This window comes from Phoenix dactylifera, chromosome 11 (genome assembly GCF_051530095.1).
Source record: "Phoenix dactylifera cultivar Ajwa chromosome 11, Ajwa_hap1_PhDact_Kaust_v1.1, whole genome shotgun sequence".
Classification (NCBI taxonomy): Eukaryota; Viridiplantae; Streptophyta; class Magnoliopsida; order Arecales; family Arecaceae; genus Phoenix; species Phoenix dactylifera.
In genome coordinates this window covers 21,700,290-21,723,794 of record NC_143200.1, presented here as the reverse complement: position 1 = coordinate 21,723,794, position 23,505 = coordinate 21,700,290, and the positions used below count along the sequence as shown (strand labels likewise).

The window sequence follows — 23,505 nt, the reverse complement described above, 5'->3', positions numbered from 1 at the left end:
AATTTCTATTAAAAAATCCAGCCCAATCTTACTAGATTTTGGAAACAAGCCTTAAGGAATAAATAAAACAACCTCAAACTAGGAGAAATTCTGATAAAGCTTATCTTAGTTGTTGATATGATAGGGGAAAGAGGTTGTTACGGAGATCTCTCTCATCCTATCTCATAAATAAGAATCTTGGGTAGTTATGAGTCTGCTTGAGGGTATGGTAAAGGAGATAGAAATCTGTCTAGTAAGGTAAAGTGTCCTTCTTTTGTTAGGCGAAGTGGCTAAGGTGCATGCACGTGTAAAAGAGTGTGGTTTATATAAGAGTGGATATGAGGGTGCTTCCCACAAATGAAGTGAGATAGCATAGCACGGGGGTGCCAAATGTCCTAGGGTTGATGTAATTAAAGAAAATGGAATAAGGCTTATAAGTATAAAGAGGGGGTACATAAGTGTGCATGAGGGTGCAAGTGGCTAAGTGAATGGGTGTACGGGTGCAAGGGCCCAATTAGGAGACATGTTAGCGACTTGTGTGGTTCACTTGTGGATAAGTGCTGCGCTATAATGGCATAGATAGGGATGTGAATAGGTGACTTAGGAGATATACTTGGATCTAGTTAGTGGGTAATTTGAAAAGGTTTAGGGAGGATCTTGAGGTTAGAAAGGGCAAGATTAGATCAGGTTTTTTCTTAGATTAGGGACCCTAGAACCTTACTTGAGTGGAAAAATGGGAAAATTCAACCTAAGAACAAGTTGGAAATGGAAAATCAGGTTTAGAAGTGATTAGGATGAATTAGGGTGAGTCTAGGGCCATTTAGGAAGCCATATTTCCATAAATAGGAGAATAGCTTTTTTTTTCCAGTAGAGTGGAGAATACCTTATTTACCTACAACAATTGAGGGTTGTGTCGACATGCAAGACATGTTGACCTCGCATCTGGTTTCTGGAACTCCTCTTATTGGGCGGGCCGTATTCACATAGATTCTGATATCTATGGAAGATACGGTACAACTGTGGCAAATCAGTTCTAAAAGATTCTGATATCATGGATCATAAGAAAATTATATTATTATAAAATTTTGAAATTTTGATCTCATTGGAACGTTAAAAATACTGAGAAGCTCATAGGTTTATATGGGCAAGTATGAAGTTAATCCAAGGAGCTTCATAAAAGATAAATGATTATTGGTTAGAATCAATACATAAAGACGTTCCCCGACACGTCATTGCCTTGTCAGCTGGAGGGTGCGGAAAAAGAAAATGGTTCGGATAGCTTGAAGTTAGATAATCCTGTATATGATTGAAGATAATGATCTACTCTACTGCAGCTGGTCAGGGAACAGCCAATGAAATATTGCTCGTCAGGAAACATTTTACCACTATACAGAAACAATACCCTGTCCCAATTTGCTCCAGGCAATAAATACCTTTTTCCTGTTAATATGTTTTATTAATTCCGAAAGTATCTATATCTATACGGAATCTAATCAAACTGCTTTTAAAAATCAAAAAGATTTTTTAAAGAAAATTAATTACTAATGTCAAGGCAATCCCTTTTCTTTTTTTCCTTCTCTTTTGGCACAAATGTTTCGATCATCCATTAGATTTGGCGATTTTCACATATGCCCTGTACACGGCAGCTGCCAGTGAATGACATAAGAACCCCAAAAACATGCCAAGAAAAAGAAAAGTTCCTTACCCAAAAAAGGAAGATTAGAGAAGTTCTACGGAAAACAAGAAAACGAGAAGTACTTAATGCAGTCATTAGGCCTCTGGCCTTAGTTTTCACTCAAAAAAAGGAAAAAAAGAAAGAAGAGTTCTACGAATCATGATAGCACCATATCCACAACCGACCATACCAAACTCCTTTCAGTTCATATGTCAATGTAAATCTGATAGAAATATGTTCCATCTGTGGTTTGTTTGAGAATTTACTTCTGTAGCAATGGATGAAAGTCCCATACACCATCTTTATTGTGACAGACTAGCTATACATTATTGACTAGACAGAAATCATATTCATCCCTTCAGCAGTCTCAGATTCTTCTCATAAGAAACACACATCAATTGTCCAATAATAATAACTTGATTTAAATTCTCGCCTCCATTTTATTCAATACAAAAGACCTTTTGCCTCCTGCTGTCACCCACTATATGAATCTTTGGACAACCCAACTCAGACCACACAGCCGCAGGCGAAAATGGTGCTACAGGAGGCAGAGATGTCAAAATTTGCACGGATGGAACTGAAGTAAATATGAAAAGCTGATATTAATCAGAGTATTTTCCTGGGGACTCTGAATGACGAGCAGTATAGGATGGAGAAACTTGTGTAGAAGAGTTGCCATGATTATGGTCATTTGCGTCCTGGGGTTCGTCACTTGTCTCATATTTCACATGCTGATCAGGCAACCTCACTGTTTTGGAGTCTGAATCTTCTGCTAACATTCGCATGGCTTGTGAATTCCTTCGGTTGGGAAAGAGAACAGGAGGGTCTGGAACAGAGAATGCAGGCAAGGTGTAGTTGTAACCCATGAATGGGTGATCAAATTTGCAAGTTGAACCATACTTGCAGCTTCCATACATACTGTAAAAGGTGCACAGAGGCTGGCCCTTTGTGGTCAAACCACGATAACATGAACCAAGAACCAGTAGTCAGATACTTGCAGCAAAGAAGATATTGATGTTGTAAAAAGTAATAAAAAAATAAAAATAGGAATCTAACTTACTGGTCTTAGAGGAAGCCCAAGGGGTCCAATTGTGCAGATAGCTTCTTGGTTCCTCTCTTTTGGGTGATGGAACTTGCAAGAAGTTCCAAATTTGCAGCTCCCAGTTTTCATATAGTATTGGCATTGTGGCTGATCAGGTCTCTCAGGGAAATCTACCGGTGCGCTGGAACCCAAAAGTGCATGATGCTTGGGGTAGGAAATCTGCTTAGGCCCAGCAACATCAGTAGAAGGGACATGGTTTACACCACCCTGGTTTATGTCAGAAGTATGTTCAGTTATAAAATGGCATATTAAAAGTCAGCTACATGAATAAATACTGCATTAAACAAATGGAAGGCATTAATGCTATTACACCATCTCTCATATCTGTATGATCCATCTTTCACATCTAAATGAAATATAAACAAAAATTATGAAACTTTTATTTTGTGAGAGAGCAGCAAGTTCAGAAGAAAATTGATTTTTCATATTAGCAAAGAAATCTTAAAGAGACACATTGAATCCATCCAATGCTGTATCATAGATTATTTCACAGCCAAATCCATCTGACTGCCGATGTAGATCCTACAGTTCAACAATCTGAAGTGCAATCCAAGTAAGGCGTTGATTCACTCCTTGCACAATATCCAACAGCTGCACCACCATAGCCACAAGCCACATATGATGAATTAAATTCCAAGAGGCACATAGCAAATTGAAAAAGAGCATGGATACCTTAGCAATGAGATAGGCATCATTAGAAATGGCCCCTGAGCCCGTGAAACATTCATATAATATTCCCTTGTCTGTGAGATACTGGGATCTAGATGGACTGGGCATTTAGACTTGTAAAATCGGGTTGTAGATAGTAGTCATTGAAAACACAGAATATAATAAATAATGCGTAACAAATCAACTTTGGTGTTTTTGCAGGAAAAAATCACTTATTTCGTTTTTGCAAAAATGGGCCCCTTAATCTTTTTTTCAGAAACATCCTGTTTTGGACTAGACCATTGCGCCCCCCCACACTCATAGATGCACACATTTAGCTCATAAATGTGCGAAATAATAGGTCAATGCATCACATATTGGTAACAGATGTATACATAATACAAGTCAATGTGCATACAGAAATGATAGTAGTCATAAGGACAGCTATACAATGGTCTAGCAAATTTCAAAATGGACCATCTTTTGAAAAAAAAAAAGAAAGTAAAAGCAACCCATTTAGACTTAAATGAAAATAAAGTAATTTTCTTGCAAAATTCCCATTTAACTTTGTAGACAGAAATATAGAGAATATAAACCCTATAACTTTTCATGCATGGAGAGAATCTGGGTTTAATAGAAGGACCATGAAAGAGAAGATGGTTAATGTGGCTAAATTATGAGAAGTTTTGCAGCAACTGGCTGTGACAAAGAATGCTTGTCTTAATTGGAACAAACAGTGAGGATTTAAAGAGTTGAATAGCAAATATAAAAGATTTATTATTCATTATTGTAGTTTGTTATTATTATGGTAACTTGTCGCTTTAATTTCAACGATTGTAAAACTGTCTTCTATTTTAATAAACCATGAAAGCCTCAACAGGACAAATTCTACCACCAACAAAAGTAAACCTAGTCATCAAATTGAGGTGAGTATGAAGTAACCCAAAAAATATCTTATCATGTCAGTCAGTTCTCCAACAAAGAACTGTTGAGCAAAGTAACTCATATTTTGCAAATGAGGCTTCTGCATTACAAAATTTCGATAACACCTTTACCCTGTCATGACCACTCCCCTTCAAAACCATTATTAAATGCAGTAACAGACATAAAACCATTATCTACCAATCCAGCATTTGACTGGACTTTTTTGCAATAAAATAATGAATATTGTCATGGCACCATTATAATGCAAATTAACAAGAAAGCAAGTGTCATTTGATAATTGTTCTATTAAAATATCACTGTTCACTTAACAAAATATTGTTTTTGAATTGATGTTAAAATTTGAATTTAAAGGAGATTATTTTAATCAGATGAACATTAAAATGGTCAAATAACAACAATTATTCCCATCATTTAATAGTCCACGAAGCATGGACACAGATATGGGATTCCTGATATATACATCCATATGAAGTAATTAGGCTTTTGCCTGATCTTTTCACAAAATGATATGTACATATATATGTACATACATGTATTTACATATACATATAAAATCATCCACAGAACATAGTGGATTATCATAATAACATAGACCATAATAGAACAACAGCAACATCAAAAATTCTAAAATTACCCACCATATTGATTGATAAAAGTTTAGCATTTATCACCAACAAGAATCATCTCCAAATGTATCAGAAAAAACTGAGTATTAAGTATGTACCTTGAGCCACTTTTCAATCTTATATACTTAAATAACTATCAAGATATATATTAGTTGTATCCATTACGTATCAAATAAATAACAAATATGGCCACATCTTGCAACTCAAAGTATTCTTGTATTTTAAATAATGGGCATTGAGACACACAAATATGTCTATGTTAAAAATGAGTAAGAATAAAGATAGAAGGAAAAATAATAATTTACTAAAAAAAGGCACTTCAACAAGCATGCTAAAAAAAACCTCATGGCATCACAACAGAGAAAGCAAAACAGCAAAACCAACAGAAAAGCAAATGCAAGAAGTTATTCCTCAAATCTTTTACAACTCTACAATAATAATATTATTGTAAGTACTTGGAAGAAGACATGTAATTCATGATGCTAGAGTATTTTGTTTTCATTTGATGCTAAGGCCCATAAGTTACAAACAAAAATAGTAAACAAAAAATATTAAAAACCATGATTTATAATAGTAACCATTTTTAAGGACTCTAAAGCATCATTTAGTTTTCTTTTTTTTTTGTTACACCTTTTTTGGCATGCTTGAGATGATCTCTTAGCATATGAAATGTACACGTAATATTGTCATGGTTATATGAGCTAATCAATTACTAATAAGTCAGCAACAACATCAAAAAATGCGCCCGGCAATTGTATATAAGATGGACAGCTTAATAAAAAAAAAATATTTCACTTTAACAAATGTTATATCGCAATGTGACCTTTTTTTCCTGGTTTTGCTGTATCACATTCCTGATAAGCTTCTTACTCTGACTGACAGTCTCATGTCCATGTCCATGCAATACTAACCATCAGACTGTCTAATGTCATATTTGACTCATCTATTTACTGATTATCAAGGTAGTTGACTCCTGTGCTCAAGCTACACCCAGCAGGCAAACTCACAGATTTCCCAGTCTTCAACATAGATAACCATACTTATCTAAGGCTTGCCAGCACTTGGCATATAACTTCTCTCGTGATCATCAGCCATCCATTCACTTATGTTATCTGCATCAAGTAATAGATCTTTTACATTTAGTTCTTATTGGCTTTGTTATCATAAGATACTCATGACTCTTAGGCCAACAAATTCTTTCACCTACATCATACTCTCACATGTTGGCATTACTCAAATCCTAATCTTAAGATCTTGCAGCAAGACTCAGCTGCCATCATTGCTTGCATCCTTGTTTAGGTGATTTCCACACCATCACCATTTTTTGATTGTATATTCTGAGATCATCTGCTTATGATGTGAAATTTTCATTTCTACCATTTTAGTCAATCCTGATAGTTGATTTCACTAATGAAACTGTTCTGTTGCCATTTGATTTCAACAAGAAGTACATTTTGTCAAGGTCACTATTCAAGGAGTTCCACCTGCATTGTCGCTTGGGCCTCCTATGAAGGCTAGACTATGTTACAGTGCATTTCAAGGTTCGCCATCTCAGTACCGGACCCCGTACCGGTGCCACACTAACATAGTGTCGATACGGTATGGTACGAAATTTTTTTGGCGTATCGAGTATCGGTACGCCACCCATACTAGATACCGGTACCGAACCAGTATGGTACGGCACACCCCGTATCGTCCGATACGGCACACTATGGTGCATTTCACCAGATTTCATATTTATCATGCACCACCTCCACAGTTCAAAATCAGACTTCGTGTAGCTCTTCAGTACCGCAATTAGAAGTATAATATAAGAAATGCTTATCAATCCCTTTTCAGTGCTTATAATGCTCATGAGTCATTATATTGGTTCTGCTTATTATTGATGTGTAGATGTATAATACTAGAGAAGCAAACGTTAGGATGTACTTGGGCAAGCCATTTTGCAAATTGATGTAATATAAGAAACATGGATGATTTAAAATAATGGACCTTCTTCTTACTTTATCCTACTAATCCTCAAATGATATGTTCATGCCATTCTTTTCCACTTGCAAATGAAAGTTCTAGGATAATATTGAAAATCTTTTTTATAATTCCACAAACCAGTAAGAGACATGAGGACCATGAAAGATCTTCTTTTCATTTAATGCAATTATCCCAAAAAATCTAGCCAGGTATTAAGTCACCAAAATCAATTTCACAAGCTTTCAAATATTTCAGTAAACTTCAAATAGCATGTTCACAATATCGATATTGTCTGTCTGTAGCTTATCTATGTAGTCTTGGCAAGAGTTCAGTTTCAAAACACTATAAGTATTTGAAGATTAGATAAATTAAAGATCATATACAGGATTTCGTGAAAGTGTTTTACATTCTAATTTGACAATTATAGGCATTTGGCATCTTCTCAACAAATATAGTCTATATCTTCATATAACAAGCAAGAGAATAACAATATAGACATTAGTGTTGTTAGTAGTACATACTAATGATACATGATATTGCAATAAACCTTCAATATTAGGAATTCTAAAATTTGGTAGACTTTATCTTTTTCAAGAAGAAATTAGGTTCAGTATAAGTCAAAACCTGAAACACATGACCACAGCCATAAGTGCATCTAAAAGGCTCAGTAAAGGAAAACAAAATTACAATCATATCGTAACACCTTCATATTGTCATTCCATATAAAATTTAATTTCCAAAATGTTTTATGTATCATAACATGATAAGATGATGTATACACAGTCACACAAAATAATGAGATGAGAAGATGTATCTGCAGTCACAGACTGTGGAGCATTATCAGCACGTACGAGGTTACAAAAACATTTCCACTGGCATCAGTTTAAACAATGATCAATGAGTTTCGATTTGTATCAAGATGAAGTACAATGCCTAACATATCACCAAACCATGCAAGACTTTTGCAAAGAAAAATACTGAAGCAACAAAAACAATATCAACCATTTAGGCAATCTAATGAAGTTTCAGCTTTCCAATATTAAATAATAGATGCTAACCATGTACGTGCTCCATCCTTGTTGTACAGGCATGGTGCCTTGGGTGAGTGGAAGAACAAGAGACATGTAAGGGAGGCCTTGCATACGTGGATTAGACATGCAAGCGATTGTTGACAAAGACCATGCTGAAAGCCCAGCAATTAAAGGTAGTCCGGATGGTGTTGCTACAGAAGATCCTGTAGATCCATAGGCTGAGGGTCCTGTTACAGGTAACATGGCTGCATGGGTGGTAGGCTGGGGATGATTGAACTTGCAAGCAATTCCAAACTTACAGAGTCCAGTTTTCATGTAATAGGGACAGGATTTTTCATCCTGAGATACGAGAATAACAATGAATATAAATATCTCATCAATGAACTCTTGGAAAAAATAATCATTATATACAAGACCATAAGCCAATTTTTGAAGTGTTGGAGAAGCTGATATTCAAGCTGCATGAGGGGAAATAGAAAAGAAGCAGATACCTTCCGCATTGGTAAACCTAGAATATTCAGCTGAACTTGTCGTACTTCATGATTGTCTCGTGGATGATGATATTTACAGGTCACTCCAAACTTACAAGTACCAGTCTTCAGGAAAAACTGTGACAATAATGTGAGACAGGATCAGAGTGTACTACACGTGCAAGCCTTAAAGCATATTTGGTCCATCCATTTATGAAACAAGCACAGAACAATAAATTAAATTGATTCAGCAAAACATGTCTGTTGCTTGACTCGATTAGCATCAAAGTATGGCTGCTTTCAAAATATTCATGAGAAAATTAAAACAAAACTGCCAGATCAAAATGAAAAGCTACCTGATTATATGTGCCTTTAGAGAGAGAAGCCAAAATACCTTCAGCATTAATTGGCCCTGACCATTTTCACAAGTACCCTTCTAAAATGAAAATGCAGACATCTATGATGTCTGTATTGCCTAGAAACAAGAAATCATGTGCTTCATCTGTTATTTATGCATCAAAGGGATACACATGCAAGGAATAGGTCAGATATGGGCACGGTTGGCGAGAGAATCCCCTGTACACAGGGTGCCGGAGATTTAACTAATTATGGTAAGACATATGCAAGGATTGGTTAGGGTTTAAATGTGAAACAAAACATTGCACTGGATCCTAGTTGGAGCAAGCAAAGAAGAATTTCTGCATCAATGAAATGAGAGACAATGAAGAAGCTAACATTAACAAAACAGATAATATCAGCCATTTCAAATGTTAGGTTTTAATTAATACTAGCCATCGAGCACATGCAATGCATGTTTAAGGAAAATAAATAAAAAGTAATAATTATAAAAATAAGTTGATATTTAATTTTTTAAACCAAGTTGCTTATTTTTATCCAAATCTGATTTTTATTATTAAGATTTAAACTTTTATAGATGCTTGAGTTTGTTTCATAAATAAGGTGGCTGTTAGGAAAGATATTAAAGATATTAGTTTGACAATTGGATTAGAGGAACATTTTCAAAAAAACAAAAAATACTCTTAACTGTTCATGTTTCATTTATATCCTTTTAAATATCATCTTTTAGCAAGTTTTATTAATTAAATTTAATAGTACTTTTATCCAATTTTAATCAACTGAATCTTTTTGGCATATTCCTCTCTAACAAGATTTCAAATACCGCTAGAATGAGATGGTACGAAGTACGAACAATACCATACTGTTCCAACAGGTTTCTAGCACTGGTACATATTGTGTAGGCATAGGATGCAGTCCCTATCGTATGACAATACCTGATACTGTACTGTTTCAACAAAAACCGGTACAAGACCTGGCACTAGTATTTGAAATCTTACTCTCTAATTTAATATAGTATAGAAAACTTGTGAATTAGTGTATGATGATGAAAATGAATGCTAATCCAGAAGGATCGCCTGACTCATTATGGACCGCACCAGCCATCTTGGACAGGTCTGAGCAGGTTTTGGAGCAAAATCTACCACATCTAAGAAGATCCAGTCACGTACTTCAACTTCTAGAGGCGATAATTTTCTCATATGACGTCCATTTTTGGTGTATCAGATGCCAAAAAAAAAAAACTCTTGAACAATACTATGGGGATGTATCCACCCCCAAATGGTTCAACGCATCCAGTGACAATATTTGGGCTTCATATCAAGCCGATCAAAGTAAAAAATTTTCTTTTCGAGAAAGGCTTTAACCGAACAAAACTCTTAATACAAGAAAAATTTGACAAAAAGCTTAGAGACAAAGTTGATGTAGGAGTTAATATCTAGCTCCAGAAAAATTTTAACATTTTCATGATTGTTTCCACTAGTCACGACTATTTTGGAAAAGTCATAATCTTTTCCAACAAGAAGAGGAATCCTATCCAAATTGTATAACTATATAAATAGAGGCATTATAATCAATTGATGGAGCAATTGCTGATAGAAAAAGGGACTTAGAACCCTACTTTTAAAATTCTTTCTTGATTATTTTGCTTTATAGATTCAAGTTGAGCATGTTTAGAAAATTACTTCTTCTCCTCGATTGAATCAAGTTGGTATCAAATCCTAGGATCCTAACTTTGTGGAGCCCTAGTTTATAGTCCAGAATCACGAACTGTACAAGCAAAGAAGAGAAAAGTTTTTCATATTCGAAGTACATCAAAGGACAAGTGAGGATGATTGCTTCCACCTCGAGAGATGACAATGTGAAAACTCGCCTCACTGAACTGTAGAAGCAAATTGCACAACTCACCGAGCTCATGTGTCTCAACTGATATCTTCAGCTTTAACACCTGCATCTTCTATCGCCAAACTGTCCCAACATCTAGGGACAATGACTAGTCCATCAGCAAAGAAGATCAACCCACAAGAACTCAAATTCTACTTCGGCCTTTTAAAGTTGAAGTGTGAATTGAGATACCCGTGTGATGGATCTAAAATTGCAATGATGATGGATAACCAGGCAGATCAATTAGAAACTTATTTTACTATTTATAGATACACAAGTGCCCAGAAAGTTGCTTTTGCCTACTTGAAGCTTTTCAACTATGCTATTACTTGGTAGAATTCCTATATGAGAAACAATGATGTTTCTAATACGACAAGGAGGAAATTCGAAAATTTAATCAAGAAAATGTTTTACCCTATCGACTATGAACAAGATCGGTGGATCAATTGGCAAAACCTTCAACAAAAAGTATGAGCAATTTATATAGGACTATACCTCCAAGTTCCACAAGCGAGCTATCTCTTCAGAGATCTTTATTAATAACCATTCAATCTTATGAAGTACATTCGAATGTCTCCATGAGAGCATTCAAAAGGAGTTGAAACTTTTCGAAATTGAAAGCATCAATGAAGCGGTGTGAAAGCCATGGGGATCGCGGACAAAACAGAATGATGGAAGGCACAAAACCAACAAATTAAAGAACCAGAGTGAAAGTGACAAGAATTTTCCAAAAGTGAGGGTAAGATGATTTTAGTGAAAGATGATGATGCTAAAGAAAAAACTATTTTGGAAAAGTAGGGCCAATTTTGCTTGTAAGCTTTTATGATAAGAACTTCAAAAGGAAGATATTAAATGATTTGAGAAATAGTGTCTTATACATATAGAATACAATTGAGGCACGAAACTGCATCAACCACAATGAATTTAAACTTATGAGCCATGCTATGAAGTTAACAGAGAGGATATTGCATTAAAGCTGAACATAATAACAATTTCAAGAACCAATCAAGTGAGATTAAAGTAGAAGTGTACAAAAGAAATATATCGAAATTATTTAGGATATGTATGATGGTGGGCGACAAGTGCTGAGAGTGGTAAAGAAAAGTGAACTTCCAATTTTGGTAGTCCAACACTAAGGGTCAGCACCAAACCACATCTCTTTACCCTTAATATAGGTAAACTTAGTGTTAATATATAGGAAGAGCTACCATGCACATATTCTTTATTGCAAATAATATAGCATAATATAAAAGAAGATAAGAGTAGTGTTGCTTGCAAAGACAGAATTATGAAGAAAAAAATGGAGGATGAAAGAACTAAATAATAACAGCAGCATTACAACAAAATGCCTGGATACTTTAGTGGAAAAGAAATGAAAATGACTCCCACTAAATATTGATGGCTATGGGAGCACGTCGCAGTCATTTTCGCCATATTGAATCTGTTATATAAAAGATCAAAGAGAAATAAGATAGATCTAATAGAATTGAGCCAAGTGAGTGAAGTGATTAGGTAATTCTAGGATGTTATGCAATTAATGGATGTCTTTGCAACTTATAAGGCTCAGAAAGCTATATGATCAAGAAAGATGATCATTGAAGAGCAATCTAAATACGTAGAGTGACATGACAGTGTTGACATGGTGTGGTAAAATTAGGAAGGGCATGATAAGGAATACGTATATCAAGGGAAGTATATGGATCCCAAGAGTTAAAAACAAATTGGTCATATCATAGCAATGGTAGCATAGCAATTTAAATGACATTTATATTGATCACCCAAACATCCTAGTACTGATTGTGACATTTTAAACAATTACACTAGGTATGGACACACTATTATAGGTTGAAAAAATGCATCCTGGACCTTGTATCTTATTCCTCATTTACTATTCATTGATTTATGAGAAGAAATAAATTATGCTTAAACATGCCAACAGAACTTAGACCAACCGTAGGCACCCCTCTCCTCAATAGAGAGGCTCCATGCTCGATCCTAAATAATGGCAACTTCACTGTATTTCTAAAAAAGGGAAAAGTAAAGTTCAAACACAGGCTTTGTTAGTGGGTCTTTAGTGAAGGTAATGTTTAATTGACTAAATTCAAGGTATTTCTATAAAATATATTTTATAGTGCTAGTTGGACGGTATGATTATGATATGAAGCAGATATCAAAGTTTTTCTAAAATGATATGTTATTAAAATACAGAAATATGCCCCAACTTGAGAGATTTGATTAATATAAAGACCACAGAAAATTCTGCAACAAACCTACTCGCAGTACAAAATCTTCCATTTTTGCTCATGCAATTAATTTATTATGTACCAAGGAAAACTAGTTTTTACTATACAAGAAGTTGCTAGTTGGAGAGAGGGGGGGGGGGAGTGAATTTTTCTAGTTAACTCATATCAACATTTTACCCATTAAGAATAATGAAGAAACACTATCACAAGAAATGTGCAATTTTGAGAAAGAGATTGCATAAATGAAAGTTCAATTTTAATGCTTGGAATGAGGATACACTTATGTACAACATGTTGTATAATAGCACATTTATGACCATTCATCATTGAGATCAGCTCAAGGCTTGAGGTGATTCCTTAAACCATATTCATTTAATTAAGTAAAAAAAAGGGTTGTCCCATTGCACAAGGCCCGCACCACTAGGGGGTCTGGGGAGGTTCAAATGTATGCGGTCTTTCAACCATATTCATTTGAGTGAATAGAGAAAATCCATATATGACCCCATGTCATCTGTGCTCAGCATATTTTTTGTGCTTTTTGAGGTGTAAACATGAATGCCTAGTAGCTATTCTAGGCAACAATAGTTCAAATCCTGGATTGAAGTATCAACATTACTATATCATATCAAGCACCTCTTTGGAATTGAAAGCATAATAAACACCATAATGCACTTTAGCATGATAGCATGTTGGTTGTTACGCAATGAAAAAACGGAGTATCTTAGTTGCAAAACAAGACACTTATTCTGCAAAAGATTTTGGAAGTTTTATTACCTCAGTATGATTTTTATTTCCCTGATAGTGCTGATGGGACACTTGTTGGTGGTTTGTAGTGTAGAGCTGTTATTATGGTTTCTATATCAGCTCGTTGGGCTAAAAATTGCACGACATACCAGGCCATATTGTTTGACTCACATAACCATAACCATTTAGGATTATTGATTAGTGAAAAGTGGTTCATTTAGGTAACAAATTCTTTCATCCAGCACCAGGCACAACATGGCTTGGTATGCTTATTGCTGGCTCGATTACAACCATGATGGAGTCCTTTAATCCTTGAGGTAAACTCTCCCCTTCCTCAGTGCATATCTTCCAGAAAGAGGTTCATCGGGCATATCAACACATGCATTATTTTGGATCTTCATCTTCTTGCTTATGTTATTAGCAACACCCTCTATGTTGTTTTAGTTCTTGCATCTTAGAATGTTCTTCATTTCTTTTCAAATTCATCTGGTTATTGATTCTTTTTAAAAAAATAAAAAGCTGTATTCTGTACCAAATTTAATAATTTTGATAATAAAAAGTTTCTAGAACTTTATCACAATTATATAAACTGAAATATATTTACACTACCATAACCATCTTGGAACAGTATCTTTAATAAATGAGAAAAACAATACCAGTGGATCACTTTTAACAACTGGCTTGATTGAAAGTTTATATCCACTATTAGAAATATAAGGATTAGTCTTTAAGAATAAAGATTATTTCATTACTCAGGTCATCTCTTGAGTCTTAACATATATTAGCAAAGCAAAACAGGCAATCAAAGTTCAGTCATGTCGCATTTTCTTTATTTTTTTCTCCTCATTATTTTATTTCTATTTACGCCAATCTCTAGAATTATCATAATGTGCTTCTCTTTGGAATTTGTTGCGCCACGTAACTAAGACAACGGTTGCGCTTATAGTTTTGGTTACGAACTCAATTTCCATAATCAATTAATTTCCCAACCGAATAAAATGGTTAAATTGTCAATCTGAACACTGCTTAAATTTAGTAGAAAAACTGAGGTAGCTACAGGTGAAGTTAAACATACCTGGCAATCAGGTTGACCATCCCTCTCTGGGAGTTCACCAGTATAAAGAGTCCCCTACAAAAATCGATATAATTGTATCAAATTGATGCATTAAACACCTCAACAGACAGATGCTAAGCACAATTTTTGTTTAGCAACTTAAGATGACAGCAAAAGCACAGGATTAATGCATTTTAGCACAATTAACAACAGAAAAAAAATTCTTGGCAGCAATCATATCACTCTTACTATTCTCACCTGCCCAATGTAATTAGGATGATTGTATCTGCAATTACTCCCATAGCCGCAATACCCTGTCCTCAAATAGTATATGCAGTCAGGCTCACCAGGGCGATCGGGATACAGATTCGGGATAGCGTCGGCTCCCCCCCTGCAATCCTCGATCTTTAACTGCCACATGGCTTCTGCAACAAAAACCAACCTAATTTTACTCCACCAACCATTACAAACTCTGTCAGGAACCAGTTGTCTGCTTGCTTTACCAGACAAAGTTCTTTCGTTTTCAAGAAATAGGACAAGATGATGCAATAAAACAGTTTAACATGGGGATTGCTACTCGAATCGATGCAAAAAGGGAAAGATGGAGCACCAAATCCACGATGGGAGGCATGTAATTAAAGCAGAGAGAGAAGAAAAGGAACAAAAACGGATCCAACCAAAATAGAAACTACCTCCGAGGTTATCCGGGCAAGCATTGGAGGAATTGGCAACGGCATTGCTCTGGACCGGCCGGGTATCCGGCATCTCTCCAGGCGATGTAATCCAACCCTGTTATTATTATTATTATCTCCAAAAGACACCAATTGCTTCGTCAAAACAACGCCCTTTCAACTGGGGAAATCTCCTCAGCGATCGCCTCTCGATTGATACAGATGGAGTCGGAGTTTGCGCGTTTGGCAAGAGGAACTCCCGTTCCTGTGGAATTTCGTGGCGAATCTATGGGTTGACACCACCGATTTGGGTCCGAAAACCGTCGAATTTGGGGGAAGAAGGACCGGATTAACTTCCCGACAACTTTTTAGATCTCCGTGGATCGATCGATCTGTCGCTCTATCTTTCCCTTTGCCTAAATTGCCTTTTTTTCTCCCGACGAATTCAACACGAGAAATTTGAAAGACTAGGGCTTTCCTCCGTTTTCGAATATTTATATGTTATTTGAAAGTGAGAGTTTTCTTTTATAAAGTAAAAAACTAAAGTAGATTAGATGCTAAAGAGGCATTAACTAGGAGTTATAGTAGTTGGTGATATAATTTCTTGATTAATTATAAATAGCTTAAAAACGGGGAAGAATAATAAATAAAGGAACGTGCTGCCACCGTAATCGCGCGCGAAAGCATTTGGGAGTCGGACGGTGCTTGCGTCATCGCCGCTATCGCTTGTGGGGCCAAAGGAATCCGATTGGTTGTCTGGCTCTGACATCAACGCATGCATGTAGGGTCACGAATAAGGTTCCACGGTGATACATTTTCATCTCATAAATGGACAACCATCATTCATCACCAAATCTATCATATTTTGACATGCTAGTTATGTTTTTTTTTTTTTTTTTTTTTTTTTTTTTTTTTAAGTCTCGTCTGCGCATTGCCATCAAAATTAAAAAACAAAATACTCCACAATAAAAAATAAATATAAATTGGGTTCAAAAAAAATTTTCAGAATGATAAGCGGCAAAGAAGGCAACCCAATCAGCAATTCGATTCGTCTTATGAAACACATGCATAATCTGGTAGCCATCGCACTCTCTCAGCAGCCTCCAAAAATAGATGATCGGACACCCCCCACTCAACCATCTATACTAAGTCACTCTATAGGATTATGCGCCATGCCTTATGTTTGGTATAGCAAGCTTGTCGGAAAGAGGACTGGTGATCTAACTGAAGAGCCCGACGAATCCAATATGCGATGAATCGATGAGGAAGAACTTTTTCCGACGATCAATTAGGGTTCTCGATCGCACGAATTCGGATATGTTCCAAAAAAAAAATAAAAAAGACGTTTAAAAAAATGACATGCAAGTGCTCGGATCACGACCTTGATCCGGATCTTGCCCTCGGGGCGGCAGAGCTCTAGGGTTTTGATGGGGTAGGGGTAGTCGTCGACGGTGGCGGCGAAAGCGACGGTGCCGAGGAGGTCCTTGACGGGGTAGTGGATGGTGCCAACAAGGGGCTTGGGGGGCTCAGAGGGTTTGGAGTGGAAGACGTCGAGATAGAGGCGCTCATTCGAAGACAGAACGACCCATCAAATAGTTAGATTTAGGCATCTTAAATCTTGCATTCTGGGCAATATGCATTGAGATTGAATAGGTATGGATGGAGTTTGGGACCTTTGGGTTCCTATCCAGTATCAAGAGCTATTTCATGAACATTTAATTTAACATCCATACTCTGATATGATTATCAACAAAACAAAAGCAATAAGCAATTGATAGTTAACCATATAAAAATATTTGATAAAAAATTGAAAAATGTATCCCATCCAAAGTCAAAAACAAGCATACAGACATATTCTAACATATCCTAACTGTATGAATTAGATAGATCTTGCATGAGACAGTTGAAGGGGGCATATCACTTGAATTTGCTCTTCATTTTCGCACAAAAAATGTATCCTTTCCACCTTGTTTCTTCTTTCCTTCTTTCTTCGTAATTTGTGCTTCAACTTCTACTTGGAAGTCTCGGCTAAGAGCCACCCTATTCGAACGAACTTGATAAAGACTGCAGCAAAGCAACGAAACCTGTCAGCTGAATGGATGACATTTTATCCCAAATGACCTGGCTTTTAGCTCTGGCCCAATCCTGTCCTATCCTAGTCCCAAGTTTGAATCCTAGCTAATTTGACCATATCTAATATGAGCTTGCCCTAGCCTTTAGATAGCCCACGGATCTAAAGGCTCAAACTAGGCCTATTTGATGTCTTTGTCAGCGCAACCTTATGTAAAATCCTCACTCTAAATCTTGACCTAACCTCAAATGAACCATTATGATCCTTAGAAAGCCTGAGTCCCATGGTTTCCGATTTAGCCCACTTGCCATAAGATATTTTTTTTCGGGACATCCAATGTCCATAGACGCTAACTTGGACGACCCAATTGGTCATCGTTGATTTGGACTTGAGCTCAAATCGAACCAACCCAAGATTATCAAAGTTGGCTTCGCATATCTTTGGACCTAACGAGAGATTTATTATACATGCGACTATTATATATCCAAAATCTGCGATCTTTTAAATTTTTCATGTATTCTTAGTACCTTCCTATATAACTAGACTACATGCAGTGCATGTGCATAGGTCTCGTACACGCCCAAATGCATGTTGATATTTTTTGTGCATTGAGATGATATCTAACTCAAAAAAATTAGCATTATATCACATTAATTTTTAATCTTAAATATATATAAATAAAAAATATAATAACAAAATTCTATATATTTGAAATTTGCGCAACCCTTTTATGAATCTATGTTAAAATAAACTATTAACAATTAAAATTTAAAACGAATAGAGAAATACAACGTCTAATTCAAACTTATAACAATTTTTGTTGCATCTGGATGATATCTAGCTCAAAAGAATCATTATTAAATCATATTAGTGTTAAATCTTAAATACACAATAAATAAAAAAATTGCAATAGCTAGATCCTATAGCTCCAAGATTTGTACAACAACTATATAAATTTATATTTAAACAAATTATTAATGATCAAATTTTTTAATAAGAAGCAAAATGTGGTTTCCAAATCTAATTTCAAATGCAATGGCAAAATTCTATAAAGTCGAGATTTGGTCAACTATTTTATGCATCAATATTTAAACATACTATTAACAATCAAAATTTAAAATGAGTAGGAAAATATAACTTTCAATTTCAAATTATAATAATTTTTATTGCATGTAGATGATATTTAACTCAAAAAAACAGCATTAAATCATACTAACATTAAATCTTAAATATACAATAAATAAAAGACTACAATAGCTAAATTCTATAGCTCTGAGAGTTGTGCAAGAACTATATATATTTATATTTAAACAAATTATTAACGACAGAATTTTTAAATAAGAAGCAAAATGCGTTTCCAAATTTAAATTCAATTATTTTCCTTATGTTCACCCTCTTTTCATCCGTATAAGATTAAGATCCATGCTAATATCTATCTTTTGTTCACTCTTTCAACATCTAAACTGCCTTCAGATCCATGTTCACATCATGTTTCACCTTCTCCATAGGTTTGCTTTAATACTCGTGCCACTATTTCTTAGCCAGCGTGCCCTATGGGATTGCCTAAACACCCGTGCCACTATTTATTAGCCGGTGTGAACTCCCTGGAACTGACCACACATATCCGCTTATAAGCGAGATGGCTCGGTCACGCGTGGAGTAATCTCTCCCAATTTGTTTTTCTATGTTTTTTTTCTTGCTTCATTAGGACAAGTACGACTCGACTGGTCAACAACAGTAGCTATGACGAGGCAAGTCGACCGCAGACATCCCTCTACCAATGTGATGACACAATCACGCTTGTTTGAAGAGTGATCTCCTTCATTTTTTCTCCACCTATTTTTTTTCTTGTTTTAGTGGGCTATATACTCCGGAGAGAAGTTAGACTACTAACTATTTATTAAAGCAGGTACGGAGCAGAAGAGATGTTTCCGGGTTTATTCATTAAAATGGGTACCATTTCGTCGGGTTTTTTTCATTGTTTTAATTTTTTTCTTATTTCAGTGTCCGGAGGCAAGGCAGACTGATCACAGTTTAATTAAAACAGGTACGAAGCGGCGAGGGTGTTTCACGGTTCATTCATTAAAATAGGTACTATTTTTTTTTTTTTAGCTATGGTATAAAGTGTTTTTTTTTTTTTTCTGAAAACGGGTTACCATACACTACGTGTATGAATACATCCAATAAAATCAAAAAATACTAGCTCACAGAGTGCCAATGGCATCTCCGTCTCCCCCACCCAAAAGGTATACCCTGAATGATGAGCCGCAAAGGCAGCCACCCAATCGGCCGCCCCATTAGCTTCTCTGAATACATGTTTGGTCTCGACGGCCATCCCAACCCCACACATCATCTCAATGTCCCGAACCAAGGGATGGTCTGTGCCCACACCCCTCAACCCCTCCTGGATCCACCTGATGACTGTGGCCGAGTTGCCCTCCAGGACAACCGAGCCAGCCCGCAATACTTGCCTCGCATATCGAAGACCCGCCCAAGCAGCTCGTAGCTCTGCCCCGAGGACCGAAATGCCGAACAACTGACAACCACCTGCTGCCACCACTCTGGAGTGCGGACCCCGTATCACAAAACCCGCACCACCCGCGCACCTCCATCCTGTACAAATCCGTTGAAGTTAACCTTGAGGAAACTCGGAGGTGGGGGTTCCCAGGTGAAAAACACCATCTGAGGAGCTGCCGAAGCAGAGAGGGAACCTCAGGTGTCCCAAGCTATCAAAGGTCCATTAGAAGAGGGTCTGATCTCCAATGCCTGTATTCGCGCGAACTCCGCTACAAACCTCGGTGACACCCTGCGCTCACCGAGGGTGCGGGCCGGGCCAACCAGATCTAATGAGCAGTGCAGGTCGCTCTGATAGCCTCCCAACATATCTGAGGGCGGGCCAACCACTGCTGTATCATCTGTAAGAACTGAAGCCTCCCACTCCAGACCTCTCGCGGGATCCCTGCCCACTGCTATGCCAACCTCGCCCACGTACACTGGAAGAGCACGTGGTCGACCGACTCCTCGACACTGCATGTACGCACTCCGCTGGGATTCCTCAGCCTCGCCTGCTCAGCACTGCTCTCGTCGGAAGGCGGTCCCACGCCACCTTCCATAGAAAGAGTGCCGCCCTCGGGTGAAGCTCCGACCTCCAGATCCAAATGCAGTCCTACCCCGACTCATGCTCTCGCTGGATAACCTGGGAAAGGTCTCCCAGTCTGATGCTGGATCGGCAAGAGGTGCCCCATAGTTTTAGACGGCACCGCGTGGAGGTCTCCGATGTCAACAACTGGATATTCAGGGTATGGTCCAGATGGTCCCCATAGTTTTATGAGAGGGTGTACGTTGGGTGACACGGAAGTATGTGTACGATTGTTCGGCCCATCCTGGTCCTTTGTGTTGCCTTGCTGACTTGCTGACCCACAGGCCCATTGTAGCCTGACTCGATTTGCAGGCTTCTTATCAGCAGTCAGCTGCCGGCTATGGAGCTCCGGAGACCGCTTTACTAGTTTTAACTCCCACCAAATTTTAGCTTAAATTATAAACCACAAGTTGGAGGTAGAGATGGATCTTCGGTGACCAATCCCATTTTCGCCTAAATCTTCGTACCTCTGCATAATGACAATACAAATGTGAAATTTCATAAATATCATATAAATTGGAACATGAACAATAAGATAACACATGTTTTAATTCGTTTTATATAGCAGCCATTGCAATAGCAAAACAGTGGAAGTTATATAAATCTTAATAATTATATATCTACGTTAATATATAATAAGAACTCGATCTTGAACGTTTTTTGGCCATTTAACTAGCTTACTCAGGTGATATCACATGATTTGATAAAGAAAAGATTTATGGAAACGATAAAATTTATTTTTGTAAAAAGATATTTGTCTGCAAAATGGATACAGCTCTCTTATTTGCTAGGAACCAAGAATGCTTTATTTTCCTTTCATCTGTAGGGAAAAAAAAAATCTAAAATTCTTAAAATTCCCAACATAATTTCAACAAGTTATTTTTAATCAATTAGACTTAAAACCACATATAAACCAAACTCTCTGTAAGACCACTGTTGGTATTTCGACAGTCTTACAAGTGATCATGTGAGGGAGGAATTCAGCAAGATATTATGCACTCTTGACAAGAAATTTAAATCTAAGTTTCCTGTTTGTTTCTTAAATTAAATTATCATATATAATTAGATTAAAATGCTTAAGTATCTCAAAAAATATCACTCAAAAAATTATTTAGCTGGTGTGGTGCATTCTTATTGTTCTTTTTCGAGTTCGTATCATGAAGTGTGCCCTTTGATGAATCAGAGTGGTTGGTTCAGGGTTGTTCATTCTTTGTACATCCCAGATTTTAGTCTCCCAGCGAAAACTTCGTAGTGAGTTGAGGACCTTACGACGTTTTTTTGGTCAAAAATGACCGTTTGACGCTCGGATGATGTGGTGCTTGGCGATAGGCCCATCTACCTGCCACGTAGGAAAAGTAGGCGCCGCGCATGGGATGCCTTGTCCATTTCGGACGGTAGCATGCTGGCGGGAAAGCGGAGCGCCCCTGCCTTGGCCTTGGGACGTCTCTCACTACCGCAGCTGGCGGCCACGTGCCAATCCGCCTCAATTCCCGCGCCACCTGTCGGGTTTCTTTTGACCTCGTGGCGTCCTCACCCACCACCTAATTCCAAAAGCATGAAGAAGAAAACCGAAAAAAAGAAAACCGACACCCCATTTCTCCATCTTCGTCTTCTCCTACTGACAAGTACAATGCGTTGGCCGACTTCACGTTCCTATAAAACACTAATAAGGACACATCCGCATCGCTTTGTACCCCTCCTCTTCGCCTGAATGTTTTCCGTTCCCCTTTCGTTTTGCTCCGTTGGCTCTGAGACCTTAAATCCCTACGGAGAGATGGGTAGGGTAGTTTTCCTTCTGTAAATAAAACCGACTCGCTGTCGGTTCCTTGATTTGTTGTACCCGGCGCCTAATTTAGGTAAGGTACAGGGAATCAAGGATAGGAAGGAAGGGGGAGGAGGGGAGCCAAGGGGCGGCGCATGGAAAGAAGGGGAGAAGGAATGGGGCCCCGGCAGCGGTGGAGGAGACTGAAAGATCGGCTACGGTTAAAGGGCGTCGCCTGGTGCGGCAGCCCCTGGGCCCGCTCCCGCGCCGCCGACATCCATCACCGCTCCCCCTTCGACGCCTCCACCACCGCGTCCCAAGAAGACGCCGCGGCCGGGGCGGGGCCGAGGTACCGGCGGGAGGCGGCGGCGGCGGCGCGGAACCGGAGGGAGAGCGATCAAGATTTCGGATGCATCCTGGACCAGGCGCCGGCGGGGGACGCGGTGGCGGCGATTGAGGAGGAGGAGGAGGAGATGAACCTGGCGATGGCGCTGGCGGCGGAGAGGGACGGGACGATAACGCCGTTCACGGAGCGGTTGTCGCTGATGAGGCTGATGAACGAAGGTGGGGAGGAGAGGAGCAAGGAGGAGGGAGGGGAGGGGATGGCGGAAGGCGGGGAGTGGTGGGGATGCTGCGTGTGTATGGGGAGGCGGAAGGGGGCGGCGTTCATCCCGTGCGGGCACACCTTCTGCCGGGTCTGCGCGCGGGAACTCTGGATCAGCCGGGGCTCCTGCCCGCTCTGCAACCAGTTGATCCTCGAGACGCTGGACATCTACTGATCGATCCCTCATTGCTTCATTTAATCTTTGGCTCTTCGCTTCGTGATTCCCTCCTCCCGCTGCCACCTGCTTCCGCCTCCTGTCCCGCATTCGATTCGGAGCTATTTCCGATTCATCGAGCGGTGCGAGGTGTCCTCCCTTGTTTTCTTGTTCAGTACTTCTCTTTTCTGTGCCCTTCGGAAACTCTGCTATTTTGATGGATGTTTGTAATTCCAAGTTTATAAGAAGGATCTGTTCATGCTAATTCGACCGGAATTGGATCTGCTTGTTTAACTATTGGTACAACATTAGTAATATGGATGTACGTTATATGTCCTTGCCTTTTTAAACTATTAAAACTAAGTTTTATAGGAAACAAAT

At 38.1% G+C, this 23,505-nt stretch overlaps 2 protein-coding genes across 4 annotated transcripts; one reads left to right on the top strand and one right to left on the bottom strand.

Annotated features, from left to right (window-relative positions):
* Window positions 1-1,841: 1,841 nt before the first annotated feature.
* Window positions 1,842-15,946, bottom strand: LOC103714051 (zinc finger CCCH domain-containing protein 3-like). Of its 3 annotated transcripts, none has more exons than XM_008801186.5 (7): window positions 15,416-15,946; window positions 14,982-15,148; window positions 14,745-14,798; window positions 8,466-8,582; window positions 8,002-8,313; window positions 2,715-2,963; window positions 1,842-2,598 (listed from the first exon to the last, which is right to left on the bottom strand). In XM_008801186.5, the coding sequence occupies exons 1-7, from the start codon at window positions 15,486-15,488 to the stop codon at window positions 2,257-2,259; spliced, it is 1,314 nt and encodes a 437-aa protein (XP_008799408.3). In that variant the 5' UTR covers window positions 15,489-15,946; the 3' UTR covers window positions 1,842-2,256. The 3 variants fall into 3 exon arrangements, with proteins under 3 accessions (XP_008799408.3, XP_038973969.2, XP_008799415.3); XM_039118041.3 differs by having other exon boundaries at window positions 14,982-15,145; window positions 15,416-15,863; XM_008801193.5 differs by lacking the exon at window positions 8,002-8,313 and having other exon boundaries at window positions 15,416-15,863.
* A 6,240-nt stretch (window positions 15,947-22,186) lies between these two features.
* Window positions 22,187-23,389, top strand: LOC103714043 (uncharacterized). The gene has a single exon (XM_008801175.6). It carries the CDS (start codon window positions 22,522-22,524, stop codon window positions 23,143-23,145), a length of 624 nt encoding a protein of 207 aa, XP_008799397.1. The 5' UTR covers window positions 22,187-22,521; the 3' UTR covers window positions 23,146-23,389.
* Window positions 23,390-23,505: the final 116 nt, after the last annotated feature.

Bases quoted from the DNA above. Each gene is read 5' to 3' on its own strand.
- LOC103714043 (XM_008801175.6), top strand. From the start codon at position 22,522: ATGGAAAGAAGGGGAGAAGGAATGGGGCCCCGGCAGCGGTGGAGGAGA.
- LOC103714051 (XM_008801186.5), bottom strand. From the start codon at position 15,488: ATGCCGGATACCCGGCCGGTCCAGAGCAATGCCGTTGCCAATTCCTCC. The intron at 15,149-15,415 runs GTAGTTTCTATT...TTTTTGTTGCAG, and splicing joins TTGCCCGGATAACCTCGGAG to AAGCCATGTGGCAGTTAAAG. The intron at 8,314-8,465 runs GTATCTGCTTCT...CTCGTATCTCAG, and splicing joins TAGGTTTACCAATGCGGAAG to GATGAAAAATCCTGTCCCTA.